This window comes from Callorhinus ursinus, unplaced genomic scaffold (assembly GCF_003265705.2).
Source record: "Callorhinus ursinus isolate GAN/ISIS: 27379988/994484 unplaced genomic scaffold, GSC_fseal_2.0 scaffold22, whole genome shotgun sequence".
NCBI classification, from domain to species: Eukaryota; Metazoa; Chordata; class Mammalia; order Carnivora; family Otariidae; genus Callorhinus; species Callorhinus ursinus.
The window spans coordinates 2,155,501-2,171,835 of record NW_027397084.1 but is presented as its reverse complement, the minus strand read 5'-3'; the positions used below and the strand labels follow the sequence as shown (position 1 = coordinate 2,171,835).

The 16,335-nt window shown below is 44.6% G+C and overlaps 1 protein-coding gene across 1 annotated transcript in view; it reads left to right on the top strand.

Moving 5' to 3' along the window:
- Positions 1-2,423: 2,423 nt before the first annotated feature.
- Positions 2,424-16,335, top strand: part of ZNF318 (zinc finger protein 318) — a 28,300-nt gene continuing 14,388 nt past the window's right edge. The window contains exons 1-4 of the mRNA XM_025890408.2: positions 2,424-3,003; positions 6,371-6,522; positions 10,873-11,512; positions 12,558-14,000. Coding sequence (XP_025746193.1) covers positions 2,548-3,003; positions 6,371-6,522; positions 10,873-11,512; positions 12,558-14,000 — 2,691 coding nt within the window. The 5' untranslated portion in view covers positions 2,424-2,547. The remainder of the gene's footprint in view (positions 3,004-6,370; positions 6,523-10,872; positions 11,513-12,557; positions 14,001-16,335) is intronic.

The window sequence follows — 16,335 nt, the reverse complement described above, 5'->3', positions numbered from 1 at the left end:
CCCTCTGACAGGCCTTTTATGCTATTTAGCTGGTGTAATCAAATCTCTGAATGGAGGTCTCTGTTGCATAGGACACATTATGAAATATGTTTTTTTTAATGTTTTATTTATATATTAATGAGAGTCAGAGAGAGAGAGAGAGAGAGAGAGAGAGAGAGAGGCAGAGGGAGAAGCAGGCTCACCACCAAGCAGGGAGCCCGATGAGGGGGCTCGATCCCAGGACTCTGGGATCATGACCCAAGCCGAAGGCAGACGCTTAACCATCTGAGCCACTCAGGCGCCCCTGAAATATGTTTTAAACTGTACAGAAATCTTACATATAACTCATATGTTCTGATTAAGAGCCATCACTTTCTCAGTGATCGATATTTCCATCGATACTGGTATTTTGTTTTCTTTTCACAAAGAAATCCCATTAACAAAATCTCTTCACTGTTAAATTACACAACTAAAAGAAAACAACAGATGTAGGGCACCTGGGTGGTGGCTCAGTTGGTTAAGCAACTGCCTTCGGCTCAGGTCATGATCCTGGAGTCCCGGGATCGAGTCCCACATCGGGCTCCCCGCTCAGCGGGGAGTCCGCTTCTCCCTCTGACCCTCTTCCCTCTCGTGCTATCTCTCATTCTCTCTCCCTCTCAAATAAATAAATAAATAAATAATCTTAAAAAAAAAAGAAAAGAAAACAACAGATGTGGACTGAGATGTGGATGATGAGCATTTGGCAAGTTTCATTCATTCCCTCACTGTTACTTCCCACTATACAGGTAATACCAATTCATGTTTGAACAAAACTGACTATCCATCCATGAAAAGTAATTTTAGATGTTAACTTAATAGATTATGTAAGGATTCACACATAAAATTCCAGATAAACTAACTTTGGAAAACAAAATCATTCAAGTGTTAAAAAAATATATGGAATATACTAATAACCTTGACATGATGAAGACCTTAAGCCGTGAAACCCAAAAGTCAAAAATTCAAATGCCTGGGGTGCCTGAGTGGTTCAGTGGGTTAAATGCCTGCCTTCGGCTCAGGTCATGATCCCAGGGTCCTGGGATCAAGTCCTGCCTCGGGCTCCTTGCTCAGCAGGGAGCCTGCCTCTCTCTCTGCCTGCTGCTCCCCCTGCTTGTGCTCTCTCTCTCTGGCAAATAAATAAATAAATAAATAAATAAATAAATAAATAAATAAATTTTTAAAAAGAAAATATTAAAGAAATATTTTTAAAAAAGAAATATTTTAAAAAAGAATTTATTACTGAGCTATGTTATAAGCAAATGCTATTATACAAACACGTGAAATTGGATATATTTTAAATTTAATATGGAAACATAAAATAGAAAATGAGAATTTTATGGTTAAAAAAATTTTTTTCCTGCCTTTGCTTTGGAATCAGAAACCTCATTTTCATACCAATTTCAGATTTTGTGTTTCTAGTTGATAGATGAAAACCTTCAAGGCATTGTTTTGTTTGGAAGAGTTTGGTTAGGGTCAACTTTTTTTTTCATGTTTTGACCACTGTTTTTCTTCTTTTACGTGTTGACATTTTCTTGACTTTTGCATTTAGTTTGCAGGCTGAAACTGGGGACTACTGCAGCGAGGCATCCAGGAAAATTCTGGTCATAGAATGGGGGTTCTGAATCGCTCACAAAAACTCTCCAGGCCTCCTGTCATGATACAGACCCTTTGGCAGTGAGTGACTTTCCCCATGACCAGAAGTATTCTGGTTGAGAGAGCAAACAGATTACTCTGATGTCTGCTTTGGGTTTGACTCTTCGTCCCCCAACCCATCCCCATTCTGCATTATCCCATCCCCAATCTCTATGCCAGAGTTCAGGCAAAATGTAAAGTAAAACGATTGGCTGTGGCTTCTGTGGGGACCGGGGAGTTGGTGGTCATTCTTGCCATACCTTCGCCATACCTAACGTTTTGGGGTTATTTGTATTCCCATAAGTTATAACCATTTATTGTCCCTATGTAAATGAACAGGTTTAGGGGACAGGGACAGGGCTAAGATGCTCCCGCCACGTCCCTAGGCTTCGAGCATCCCCGGAAACGCCAGTTTAGCTCCCGCTAATCCCTTCTCTTCCGCCAGGGCCTACCCGCTTGGACCCCTCGGAGTCACGTGGTCGCCGGGGGAGGGGAAGTGGGAGGCTCGCCCGCCGCCATCTTGCCGGTTTGGGGCGGAGCGTGCGGGGCGCAGGTCGCGCGCTCCGCTTCCCCGCCCCTCGCCCTGCCTCGCTCCGGCTACTGCGCTCCTCCCCACTTCTGGCTTCTGTGGCCGCTCCCTGAGTGGAGGAGCGGGGAGCCCCGGAGGGAGGGGGGGTGTGTCGGACGCGTGCTCGCGCGTCCAACCGCCAGCCGCGGCCGCGCGCTTGGCCGGGCCCCAGGGGCGGCGCGGGGCCGAGGGGAGGGGGCGGCTCCGGCTGCGGGGGCGGCGCGTGGCGGCAGTGGCTGCCGAGGCTGCAGCTGCAGCGGCGCGCTGGGGCCCCGCGTCCAGGGCGCCGCCGGGTCGGAGCTGCCGCCGTGGCCGCTGCTGCCGGAGCCATGTACCGCAGTGGCACCCGCTCCTCCGTCTCTTCGCACCGGCCTAAAGAGAGCGGCGGGGGCGGCCCGCGAACCGGCCGCAGCTCCGGCTCCTCCTCAGGCCCGGCTCGCCGCACCTCGCCGCCGCCCTCCGGCTCCTCCTCGTCGCGGAATCCCGCTCGCCGGCCCCGCTCGCCCTCAGGGCACCGCGGCCGCCGGGCCTCGCCGTCCCCGCCGCGGGGTCGCCGCGGCTCCCCGTCCCCGCCCCGCGGCCGCCGGGCCTCGCCGTCCCCGCCGCGGGGTCGTCGCGTTTCCCCCTCCCCGCCGCGGGCCCGTCGTGGCTCCCCGTCGCCGCCGCGGGGCCGACGACTCTTCCCGCCGGGCCCGGCAGGTTTCCGAGGCAGCAGCCGGGGGGAGTCCCGCGCCGACTTCGCCCGGGACGGCCGCGGAGACCATCCAGGCGACAGCGGCAGCCGGGTAATCGCACCCCTCGACCGGGACTCCCTCTATACCCTAGCCCCCTCACCCGGGCTTCCCACTTCCAGAAACTCCCGCAGCACAGGCGCCCCGAGGCCTCCAGGCCAGAGTCCCAGGATCGAGGGCCCTCCACCCGCCACGGGCTACCTCAGCGACGCCCGAACCTGGAGGTTCCCTGTCAGCCCCGGGATCCTCTTTTGCACAATAACGGACTCGGGACCCGTACGGGCGCCTGGTCGGGAGGCAGTGCACCATTTCAGGAATAGGCTGTTTCTCTCACTCTAGGTGAGATGCGGAAAAGTTTGCCAGGGCGAGGGGAATGCCCTCCAAACCGTGTGTGTGCCTGGTACTTGTTCAGTAGTCGATGTTTCCTCAGAGTTCCGTGGTTTGGTATCCCCTTAGACCTGAGCTGCCCCCTTAGATCTTAGAAAAGAAGCTGAAATGTCTTTGTGGCCGGTTAGGGTTGCTTAAACCCCATCAGCGTGGACACCTTGAGTGTAACCTGTTAGCACATAGGAGCTGCTTCTCCGAAATGAACTGTGCGTATCCACATTGTAATAACTGCCACCACTTACTGAGTTATGTGGCAGGATTATGCCTAGCCCTTCACTTTACACGTCTCTTTGAACACTCACAACCTTTTGAGGAGAGGCAGTGAAAATTGTTCCTTATTGAATAGCTGAGGTATCCAGAGAGGTTTGAGCAACTTAATGTCACATAGCTAAGTGGTGTAGCTGTGATTCAATCCGTATCTACCTGGTTCCTGGCTCGCATGATTTTAACGGTTTTGTTTCCCTGCTAAAAAGGGACAGAACATGAGGTTAAGAAGTTTAGTTTAGAGGTTGCCTGGCTGGCTCAGTTGGTAGAGGGTGCGACTTTTTTTTTTTTTTTTTAAGATTTTATTTATTTATTTGAGAGAGAATGAGAGAGAGCACGAGAGGGAAGAGGGTCAGAGGGAGAAGCAGACTCCCTGCTGAGCAGGGAGCCCGATGTGGGACTCGATCCCGGGACTCCAGGATCATGACCTGAGCCAAAGGCAGTCGCTTAACCGACTGAGCCACCCAGGCGCCCGAGGGTGCGACTCTTGATCTCAGGGTTTTGAGTTCAAGCCCCAGGTTGGGTGGAGAGATTATTTAAAACAAAATTTTTCTGTGTTTCTGTGTGCCTTTCTGCCTGCCTGCCTTCCATCTTTCCTTCCTTCCTTCCATCCTCCCTTCCCTCCATCCTTCTTCTTTCCCTTTTTAGAAGTAGGCTCCATGCCCAGTGTGGGGCTCGAACTCATGACCGAGATCAAGAGTCGCATGCTCTACCAACTGAGCCATCCAGGTGCCCCCCCCCCAAAAAATAAAATCTTAAAAAAAAAAAAAAGTTTAGTTTAGATGTAATACTGACCTTTCACCATAACCACCTCTGGCTTGGGGCTGGTGTTTTGGAATTGGTTTTTGTTTTCAGTTCACCAATTTTTTTTTTTTAAACCCCATGACAAAGTTTCTGTTTTCTTGGGTGGGATGGGTGGGGTGGCTGTCTAAAAGTATCAGAGTACTCTAGGTACTCTGCTCATAGGTGAATTGACTTGTCATATGTTGTAAGATTTTCATAGCTGAGCAGCTATAGCCTGAGGAAGCATGCAGTTCTACAGAGGAAGCAAAGAAACTTGAATACTAGTTTCCATAACTTCCCTTTTCTCCAGTGCTCCAGCCTTTTCTGTCTTAGTAAATGACATCACCCATTGCTCAGCCAGAAACAGTGATCATCTCCCTTTTCCCAAGTCCAGGCTATCAGTCACTTCATCGAACTTGTCAGCTGTACTCCAGGATACATCTCCCAAACTGTCCTCCTACCATCTCCCTAGTCTAAGTCCTATTACTTCCTGTCTGTTAGGATCCTTTACACTCTTGTTACCACCCAGTTTATTCTGTACCCAGCAATCAAAATAATTTTTTTAAACTTCTTTTTCTTTTTAAAGATTTGATTTATTTATTTGAGAGAGAGAGAGAGAATGAGAGATAGAAAGCACGAGAGGGAAGAGGGTCAGAGGGAGAAGCAGACTCCCCGCTGAGCAGGAAGCCCGATGTGGGGCTCGATCCCGGGACTCCAGGATCATGACCTGAGCCGAAGGCAGTCGCTTAACCAACTGAGCCACCCAGGCGCCCTCAAAATAATTTTTTAAAATGTTCATTTTATACATTTGAGAAGTATTTATTAAACGTCTAGCATATATTAGTCTCTGTTCTGGGCACTGGGGATACAACATGAACAGTGAAAAATCCCTGCCCTCGTAGAGCTTATATTCTACGAGAGGGAGTCAGATAATAAATAAGATAGAGAAGTAAATTATTTTGACATGTTAAATAGAATTAAGTACTAAGAACAAACAAAAACAGAGAAAGGAGTTAATACTTTTTAATAGGGTAGCCAGGGATGGCCTGGGAAGGTGACTTTATAAAGACCTGAAGGGGATGAGAGTATGAGCAATGCAAGCATCTGGAGGAAGAATGTAGTCAGAGTATATCACTGTTGTGCTGGAAATCTTTCTGTGGCTTCTTACTACATTAAGAATAAAATCCAAATTTCCTAACTGGCTTCTGCCTGTCTTCTGTCACTTTGCAGCAGTCACACTGGCTGCCTGTTACACAAAACATGCTAAGCTCATTACAGAGCTTGTTCTTTTTGCCTGAAACATCCTTCCATTTGTTTGCAAGGCTGACATCTCATCAAGCATCAGGTTAAATAGTATCACCTCAGAAAAGCCTTCTTTAACCATTCTATCTGAAGTAGCTCCTTTTCCTTAATCTCTTCCATGTTATCATGTTTTAATGATTTTATAGCACTTACTGCTATCAGAAGTACTTAAAACCATTTTTTGATTGCTTGCTTGCTTCACTAGAAATGTATAGATTCTGAGAACAGACTCAGTTTACTCTTCTCATCCCATGTCCAATACTAGTAAATGAAAGACTGAAAGGTCACTGGTGGGGAGGGTTGGAAGTGTGGTCTTTCATCTAAGAAGATGACTTTATTTTTTTTTTTAAGATTTTATTTATTTGAGAGAGAGAGAATGAGAGATAGAGAACACGAGAGGGAAGAGGGTCAGAGGGAGAAGCAGACTCCCTGCCGAGCAGGGAGCCCGATGTGGGACTCGATCCCGGGACTCCAGGATCATGACCTGAGCCGAAGGCCGTCGCTTAACCAACTGAGCCACCCAGGCGCCCAGAAGATGACTTTTTAAATGTGCTTTATTTTTGGGGTAGTATCTTACCATAGCCATTTCTCTCCTTGTTGGATGACAACTTTATCACTAAGGAGGAGTACATTTTTGGGCTGTCTTCACCCTATAGACTATTAACATTATCTTTTACTTTTGTAGAGGCGCTCTCCTGGTCTGCGTTCTGACTCTTCTTTGGAACAGAGCTTAAGGATCACTGTTGGTAATGACCATTTCTGTGTTGGCATACCAGAACGGCGGCGGCTTAGTGATCGACTGGGGTCACCAGTGGATAATCTGGAGGACGTGGACAGGTAGGCTTCATTTGAGGCGAGGCACACTATAATAGTGCTTGAACGTAGAAAAGTTGCTTTTTTCTGAATAATGTATTTGAAAGAGTGGTGCTAGCACTGAAGTTATGCCCTCTGTCCAGTACAAGGTATAACATTGGAAAAGGCTTTCTGAGTGGGGAGAGCATATTGATATAGATTCTGTTGCTGAAAGAATTATGTAGAAGAAAAGACTTTAGAATGTCATCCTGGTTCAACTGGAAAGCTGAAGGGACATAAACAGAGTTCCCCAGATTAAAAACAGTTGAGATGATAAGGATTCTAAAATACTGGAACTAGGATCCTTTCTACAAAGGGAAGTTCTGGACAAAATAGGAAATCTTGTTTTAGTGGTGTTATTTTTCAGCTTGATCAGGTTGAAATAGAAGTTCAGAAAGGGCTTAGATCAATTCATGTCTAATATATGTATCTATATTAAATATATAAGCTTTAATAGAAAGTTAAAGCTCTTTAAAAATGTTTAATTTCAGTTACTACTTTACAATTGTTGGAGTGCTGAGGAAGGACAAATACGCTCCACAGTGTTAAATATAGGTCCCAGGTGTTAGGAACTTAACTATATATGGGAAGAAATCACATTAGGTGTGTCTTACCTCACGAAAGTAAATAAGAATGGGAGTACAGGGAAAGCACTCTTTCTGAGAACTGGGATCCCTGTCTGTTACGTCTCTGCCCAGCATACCGGGAATTTTAACAAATGATTAGTGGAAGCAACAAATCAATGGGATGTTCTTACAAACTGAGGCTGTCCATGCAATGGTACACTGAGCATAGGCAGACAGGTGGGGGACAGCTGGACAGGAAGTCTGAAGACCAGTGTTACCCTTTGGTAATATTTACTTCAATGCTACAGTGGCATTTTGATGTGGCAAAGCAAGGCAGGACAGTTCTATGTCATACAGCATAAGCTTCTGAAGATAGGGCTTCAAGGTATGTGGCTATATCCCTTAATTGAGGCAAAAGCCCTTGCCCTTCTGGCTGCTTCTATTTTGGGAGATGATTGAGTAGGTGGTGCATGGTGTGACTGTCTTCCTTCCTTGTTAAGGTTTTGAGGTAACTTTAGCATTTCCTCTTGTTATGTCTAGGCTGTCACCTCCCCTTTCCATAAGCTTCGTTATGCACGTGTGCTTCAGAGAGCTAATTGTCTTTTTTTAAGTTGTAAAAATTAAAATTTTCCTTTTAGGGAGTTTGGGACAGTAGTTTTCTTTCCAGAATTAAATGTTTCAGAGAGACAAGTCTATTTTAGAGAAAATGAGATTAAGGTTCTAAGAGGAGCTACCGGTGAGGCACATGGCTGGTGCAGTTGGTAGAGTATGCATCTCTTGATCTCAGGGTTATGAGTTTGAGCCCCATGTTGGATGTAGAAATTACTTAAAAGGAAGAAAAATAGAAGGAGGTACCAGTCCATTATTTAGATTTTTGTTCCCTGTACTTTTGCTCAATATGGTTTGTGTAGATAATTACTGTCTACTAAAACCAGGTCATAGAACCATTGGCGTTCTCAGGATGTCTCTTGATAGTGTGTCTAGTCTTCAGCTGGACCATTTCCAGGTCCACGCCATTTCTGTCCTGTTCATAAATACAAAGTACAGAGAGGGAGCTCCCCTCTACTTGCTAGATGAGATGCTGCCCAGTTCATGAATAGCTTAATAAAGCTAATTAAATCTTTAAAAAAAAAGTAGAATAGTACAGAGAGCCCCCGTGTACTCATCACCTACATCCAACAGTCAATTTTTTAAATAGATAGACCTTATTTTAGAAAAGAGTTGGATTTAACTAAAGCTTTCAGAGTGTGTCCCTGGACTGTTCTGAGCTACAGGGTACGGAGACCTTTTTAGGGCTTACTTTTACCGCAGCCAGTTCTTTCTCTTATCCTTTGGGAGATCTGGGAAAGGAGGACATGAGCTTCTAATAAGCAACTTAATTTCTGCCTGTGTTTACATGATAGCTCATTGTTTTAATGTTAATGTGCCTTTTTTCATTGTTTTTTTGCCTCCTTTTGCTGGAGATTACAAGTTTTGACTGAGACTCTCTGGGAGCCATCTCATTATTTCTGACTTCTTGATATTTAGGGCTGGATTAGATTTTGACCTGGTATGTCATTTGGTGGTAATATGTAATAGTTTTAGTGTGGAGCTGAACATGGAAGTATGGATGAATTTGCCATTACCTGTGGAACTTGTGTTTTTTCCCCCCGACACTAATACAATCAGAGAGCTTTTTATGGTCGATGGTGGTGTAGCAATGGAGCAACTCATGGACATTCCTCCCTGGAAATAGGTATGTTCATGGCTGACAAACCTATAGAGTAAAATGTTTTACTCTAGTTATGTTTGATTTCAGAGATCATCTTTTGTTCAATCCCATTTTTTTCCTATTTTATACTATATTGAAACCTCAAAATTCCCCGGACTCTTGGGGAAGGAGGTGAGTTATAGGAACCTGGATTCCCATGGGTGGCATTCTTTTAGCGGAGGTGATAAAGTTTATCTTTAATAGTCTTTCATAAAGTTATTTATAGCTGTTATCCAGGTCTAAAACTTTGAACAAAGGCAGGACTGGTGAATAAGAAAAGGCAGCTCTTTGATGTTCTGCTAACTCAGTCCCAGAGAAAGCAACTAAAAAACAAACAAAAGGAAAGAAAGGTTATTTCTTAGAAACTTTCAAAAAATAGAGGTAGGTACTAGAAACTGTAGCAAACACCAGTGTGAGTGGAATGTGAGTAACCTATAAATTTTTCATTCAGATTATTTAAAAGTTGTATGCTCAAAGTGCTGTAGGATCTTTATGTCTATCTGTGATTAAATCAGAAATTTTCTTTTTGGGCAGTAGAAGCTCTGTGACCACAGTACCCAAAAAGATTAGGACTACTGTGTGTGGTATAGAGCTCTGAACTGAAAGAACAAGTGTCCCGGCCTATATTTTTATCTTCACGCCACAAAGGTCCAAGACCATTTTATTTCTATGAAATGAAAATATATAGTGAGCCAAACCACCACATACTTTTTCCCACACCCAGGATTAGCAGATGCTTGTGGATATCCAAGCAAAGTAGAAAAAGGGAATTAAACAGGCTGTGGAAGGAATTTTGTGGTTTTTAATATGTGAACTAGCAAAACAAAGCATTGGAGAACCTTCTAAAACTTGTGAGAAAATGCCAGTTAGGTAGCTCAGTAGTTTAAAAAAATTTCCCCCATAGTGAAACACTTCTTTTCCAAATGATACATAGAACTTTATCTCAGAAACAGATAAAATTGGAGCTAGTACAGTTTTGGTGAGGTGGAAGGCCCAGAGCCATGCAGGCTCTGCTTTTTTTTCTTTTCTTTTTTTAAAAGATTTTATTTATTAGAGAGCACGAGCAAGGGGAGGGGAGGAGGCCAAGGGTGAGAAGCAGACTCCCTGCTGAGCGTGGAGCCCAACATGGGGCTCCATCCCAAGACCCTGAGCTGAAGTCAGATGCTTAACTGACTGAGCCACCCAGGTGCTGCCAGGCTCTGCTTTCTTAGCATGTCTTTCTCTTAGGCAGCTCCTGAGTAGACTTCAGAATCTCTGTAGAACATAACTTGAGGGGCGCCTGGGTGGCTCAGTCGGCCTTCAGCTCAGGTCATGATCCCAGGGTCCTGGGATCAAGCCCCATGGCGGTCTCCTCAGCGGGAGCCTGCTTCTCACTCTCCCTGATGTTCCCCCTGCTTGTACTCTCTCTCTCTGTCAAATAAATAAAATCTTAAAAAAAAAAAAGTTTAGGTTTAAAAAAAAAAAAGAACATAGCTTGAAAATCATTGATCTGGCCTGGTGTTTCTTAGATTTTAAAGTGCATACCTTTCACCTGGAGATTCTGTTAAAATGCAGATTCTGATTCAGGAGGCCTGGATGGAGCCTGAGAATCCACATTTCTAAAAAGTTCCTAGGTAATACAGATGCTGCTGATTCAGATCACACTTTTGGTAGCAAAGAGTTAGAATTTAAGCTAGTGTGGAGTTGTTCAGTCCAGGGCCTTTTGTAGTCTGGTAGTGATATTTTCACATCTCCCAAACCCTAGTGTGATATTCTGCATCTCCAAAGTCTAGTCAAAGAGATTAGCCTAAGAGCTCTGTCTAGACAGACTAGTAATATCTCTCCTTGGTTAGAGGCTGAAGCTGCTTGTGCCCTGGAGAAAGGGAAAAGAAATGTTCCATAGGTTTGTTCTTGAACTTAATGATTGTGTTTTGTCTTAAGTATTCTGTAGCCCCTTGGCTGAATGTCAGGCTCTTGGTCTTGTCTGGTCTTGCTGTTTCCAAGTCCATTGTATTCATTGATGCTTTTCTCTTTCCTCAGGGATGACCTGACTGATGATTCTGTCTTCACTCGAAGTTCCCAATGCTCTCGAGGTCTTGAACGATACATTTCCCGGGAGGAGGGACCTCTTAGTCCGTTCTTAGGACAACTTGATGAGGACTACCGGACAAGAGAAACTTTCCTGCATCGTTCTGATTATAGTCCCCATATCAGTTGTCATGATGAGCTGTTGCGGGGAACAGAAAGGAATAGAGATAAACTCAAAGGCTCCTACTCCATACGACCCGAGGAAAGGAGTCGGGATGCCAAACGGCCCCGTTATGATGACACAGAGAAGATACACAGCATGGGAGGTGATCACTCAGGTTTTACATCAGGGACCCGCAACTATCGACAGCGTAGACGAAGCCCAAGCCCTAGGTTTCTAGATCCTGAGTTTCGAGAGCTGGACCTTGCCAGGCGAAAACGAGAGGAAGAGGAGGAACGTAGTAGGAGCTTGAGTCAGGAGCTGGTTGGAGTTGATGGTGGTGACACTAGCTGTCCCATTCCTGGACTATCGGGTGTCCTAACAGCATCAGAGCCAGGATATTCTTTACATCGGCCTGAGGAAGTATCTGTGATGCCCAAGAAGTCAATTCTGAAGAAACGGATTGAGGTGGACATGGAGCCTTCCATTCAGGTCTCTGCTTCATTTCTAGGATCTCTTGCTAGTCCCTCTAATATCTTAAAACTTTGTTACTTTCCTGGGGGTGTGTGTCCCTAACAGTATCTTTGTAATATATCCTAGACCAACCTTATTATGCCTATGAACTCTATCTTCCAGGATTCTCCAAAGGAAACTGTAGGCCTTACAGTGCAATCATACTTCGAAGCCCTCGAAGTAGTGGGCTTCTGTTGTCATATATTAGGCTTTTTCTAAATAGGTAATACAGATGCTGTAAATAGGTAATACAGATACTTTTGAGTATTTATTGAACTTTTTTCTCTAAATTGGGTAGCCCTGTAGGAATCTTTGAATGTGGATATCTTGGAAATTAAGCTTAAAGGGCAAAGAGAGGAGATGATCTGAATTTTCCTCATTTCTCTTTAGAGAGAAGACAAGGTTTATGAGTGGTAGGTCACTAGACCAGAAATCAGGTGATTCTGATTCTGGTCCCACTGCCACCCCCTTGCTGTGCGATTTTTAGGCGAGTCACCTCACCATTTTGGGCCTTGTTATTTTTTCCTCATCTTTGAAAAGATGATCAGGCATGAGCACTAGTTTTTAGCTATTAGGAGTCCAAGGTTTCTGAAGAAGTACCTAAGGGCACAGAAAGAAGCAAGGGGAGGCTGATCAGTTAGGGTTTCACAGTTTCCTATTCCCACTTCAACCAAAGCAGCTCCACTTTTATGTCTTTTTTTCCTCCTTTTCCTCCATGGAAAAGCTAGAGTGTCTCTAAAGTCCTTTTGAATTCATATTCCTTGGTAAGGACCGCAACAAATGGGCAAAGGTGAGGATTCATGCCAGTCTGCCTTATTTCGTGTTTCCACTTGCTTCAGCAGAAGCATCTGGAGAGATGGAGACCCAAATCTTGACCCTGCCTAAGGATACTGTACCTCCCTTTCATTTATACTTGTCATTCCCCTATTAATTCAAGAAAAACCAAGTATTTAAGTATTTATCTCAATTACTAGTTTTCTGAGATTCTGCATAGAGGCTAAATCACTTGTGCTTGTCTTTGCAGCTTGAGAGTTTTTCCAGCAGTACCAGCTCCAGCCAGGATCACCCTGTCTACTCTGGTCACCCATCTCTTCCACTAAGTGGTGCTATTGCTGCTTTTGCCTCAGAGATTGAAAACAAGGGAACTATGGTAGAGACTACCCTGAAGGAACCTCAGGGCAGCCTCTACCAATGGGGTCCTCTCCCTGGGATGCCCAAAGACAACAGTCCTCTCAGAGAGAAGTTTGGAAGTTTTCTCTGCCACAAGGAGAAACTGAATATGAAGGCTGAGGGGCCTGAGCGACACACAGACTTCTTGCTCCCCCATGAGAGGGCTAGCCAGGATGGCAGTGGTTTTTCCCGCATTTTGAGCATGTTGGCAGACTCTACCAGTACACAGGAAAAAAGGCGCCGTAGTTTCCCTGACATTGAGGATGAGGAGAAATTTCTCTATGGGGATGAAGAAGAGGATTTAAAGGCAGAATCTCCACCAAAGCCCCTTGGGGGCTCTGAGAGTGAAGTCTTGAGACAGAAGGCGAGCTCCCTGCCCTCTTCAGCTCCAGCTGTAAAACTAGAATCAATAGAAGAGACCAATCCAGAATATGCCAAGATTCATGACTTGCTCAAGACCATAGGGCTGGATATCGGGGTAGCGGAGATTAGTAAACTGGCCGCCCGCACCCAGGAACGCCTTCATGGCAAGAAACCGTCACGTTCCTCTGCTGACCGCCGTTCATCAGTTGACCGGCACTTTTCAGCAGACCGCTGTTCCTCAGTTGACCACCATTTCTCAGCTGATCGGCACTCCTCAGATCCTCACAGACTGGAGAGCAGGGAGGCACACCATAGCAATACCCACTCCCCAGAGGTATCCCATCCACATCCAGTCTCCCCTGTAGATCCTTACCTCCTCACAAAAAACAGCCCCCCATTCCTCAAGTCTGACCATTCAGTGGGTCATATTGCAGGGCCAGAGGTAGTTGGCAGTGGTTTTCAGTCATCTGTGGCTGTCAGATGCATGTTACCATCAGCCCCATCTGCCCCAATTAGACTTCCACATCCTGCTTCATTATCTCAGTTTCATATGCCAAGGGCCTCTCAGTTTGCTGCAGCTCGGATACCTCCAAACTACCAGGGACCTGCCATTCCCCCTGCTTCCTTTGATGCCTACAGGCATTACATGGCATATGCAGCCTCAAGGTGGCCCATGTACCCCGCCTCTCAACCATCCAACCACTCTCTACCTGAACCACACAGGGTAATACCCATTACCAAACAAGCTACTCGTAGCCGTCCCAATCTCCGTGTGATACCCACTGTGACTCCTGATGAGCCCAAACAGGAGGAGTCAGTGCTAAGCTCAATTCCTACTGCTCAAGTGCCTGTCCAGGTGTCCATCCCATCACTCATAAGATACAATCCGGAGAAGATCTCTGATGAGAAGAACCGTGCTTCCCAGAAGCAGAAGGTAAACACTAGCTTTGGGCATCTTGTGCCTGAGCCTTCCTATTTTAACATAAATTGGTTATTTGTCTTTTAGAGGGAGTAAGGTCCTTTTACTTTTAAATTTTTGGAGGCTGCTGTCCTCGCTCTCTAAGTAATGTATATACCCCCTCTGTTTTTCTCATGTTTTCTCATTAGGACTAAACTAAATTCTGGCCCTAGGTCCCACTGTGAGTTCTTTTTTCTTTTTAAAGTGTCTCTATCAGAATTACTGGGCTTAGAACACTATGGGTAAGAGTTGAGAGCCTTAAAGTTTTCAAATATGACCTCATCAGGGAATGAGGAACCAAAACTGGATTGGGTGAAGGAGAATCAGTAAACCTGTTTTCATCTTAGTGAGTTTTGGATCCTTTTCCTATAGTGATTATGAGGGTTAAAAGCTAATACCTGGTTGTTGCTTGGTAATTAAACCCAAGAAATAAGCTTTGCTTGTTCCGGTTTGTTTTAGAGTCCAGGAGTAACAATACTTTTTTTTTTTTTTTAAGATTTTTTATTTATTTATTTGACAGAGAGAGAGAGAGACAGCGAGAGAGGGAACACAAGCAGGGGGAGTGGGAGAGGGAGAAGCAGGCTTCCCACGGAGCAGAGAGCCCGATGCGGGGCTCGATCCCAGGACCCTGGGATCATGACCTGAGCTGAAGGCAAACACTTAACGACTGAGCCACCCAGGTGCCCCAACAATACTTTTTTATGACACTTTAAAAAAAGTAGTTTTTATACTGCAAAGTTCATTGTGTTCTCTGGTATAGGAAGGGAGCAGTGGCTGGGGTAAAGATGTAATAATTCTAGGTGTTTTAAAACAGTAGGTAAAAATTAAATAGGGATGAGGAATACAGAATAGCAGAAATTCAAATGGAAAAATTAATGCATTCTCTTAATTTTAGAGGTCCTTAGTAACTATAACTCACTTTGTTTAGGAACATAAAAATGTAATATATAAATTTGGTTTGCTAATACAAGAATGAAAACCTGAGGAGAATAAAAAGGGAAAAAATGGAGGGCCAATCATTTTTTTTTCCGGTTTAAAGGAAATTTAGCTAATTCTTAGAAGACAGAAATCACTTCTTAATTTTTCATTGTACTTAGATACTCTGAACTCCTACTCTGAACTCCAGAAAGAAGAGAGAATAGGTTCAATACAGACAAAACCTGAGATTGCACGGACACTGTTTGTAGACTGAATGCTTTCCCTTTACTTCTCCTTCAAGAACCTAGCACTAATACACAGCTTTTCCACACTAGTCCATTGTAGACAAGCTGTATTTGTTTTTTCCATCAAGTAGTAGTAATACAGTTGAAACATTGTGGGCTTTTGGCTATATGTACCTGGATTTGATTTGACTTGATTTGATTTATATACCTGGATTTTAAATTTAAAAAAATATATATTTCTTTATTTTTTTGAGAGAGAGCACGAGCGGGAAGGAAGGGCAGAGGGAGAGGGAGAAGCAGACTCCCCGCTGAGCTGGGAGCCCGATGTGGGACTTGATCCCAGGACCCTGGGATCATGACCTGAGCTGAAGGCAGACACTTAGCCAGCTGAGCCACCCAGGTGCCCTGGATTTTAAATTTTCTTATTATATGACCTTGGGTATGTTACTTGATCTTTTGCAACCTCAGTTTTCTTACTATAAAACAGAGATAATGTCATGAGAATTAAATAAGATGATGTATGTAATGCAATTAACACAGCGTATCCCCTATAACATTTATTAGTTCCCTTCTTGATGGTTCCCTTTGAGCTCAGAACCACTGTCTAATAGTTGCTGTCAGTAACTTTAGGTTAACATTAATAGTATAGTGCTTCCTGGGGCACCTGAGTGACTCAACTGGTTGAACGTCTGACTCTTGATTTCAGCCCAGGTCACAATCTCAGGGTAGTGGGATTGAGCCCCATGTTGGGATCCATGCTGGGTGTGGAGCCCGCTTGAGATTCTTTCCCTCTCCATCTGCCCCTGCTACCGCCCCCCAAGAAAAAAATAATATAGTGCTTTCTGCATAAAAATAATACTTTTGGGGCAATGTAGCTCTGAAAAGGATAATTTTATTCTGGAATTTGGGTCAGAATGAAATATCACCTTTGATATAAAGTCAAGAACTTTTGTGTGCAGACGTTTGGATCCTTGGATTCTGGTATCATCTAGCATGAAGGCTTATGGAAGACAGCAATAGAAAAGTGAGGATGTGCTATGGTGAGCACTGTGAATTGTGTAAAATTGATGAATCACAGACCTGTACCTCTGAAACAAGTAATACATTATATGTTAAAAAAAGAAGAAGATAGGAAGGGGAAAAATGAA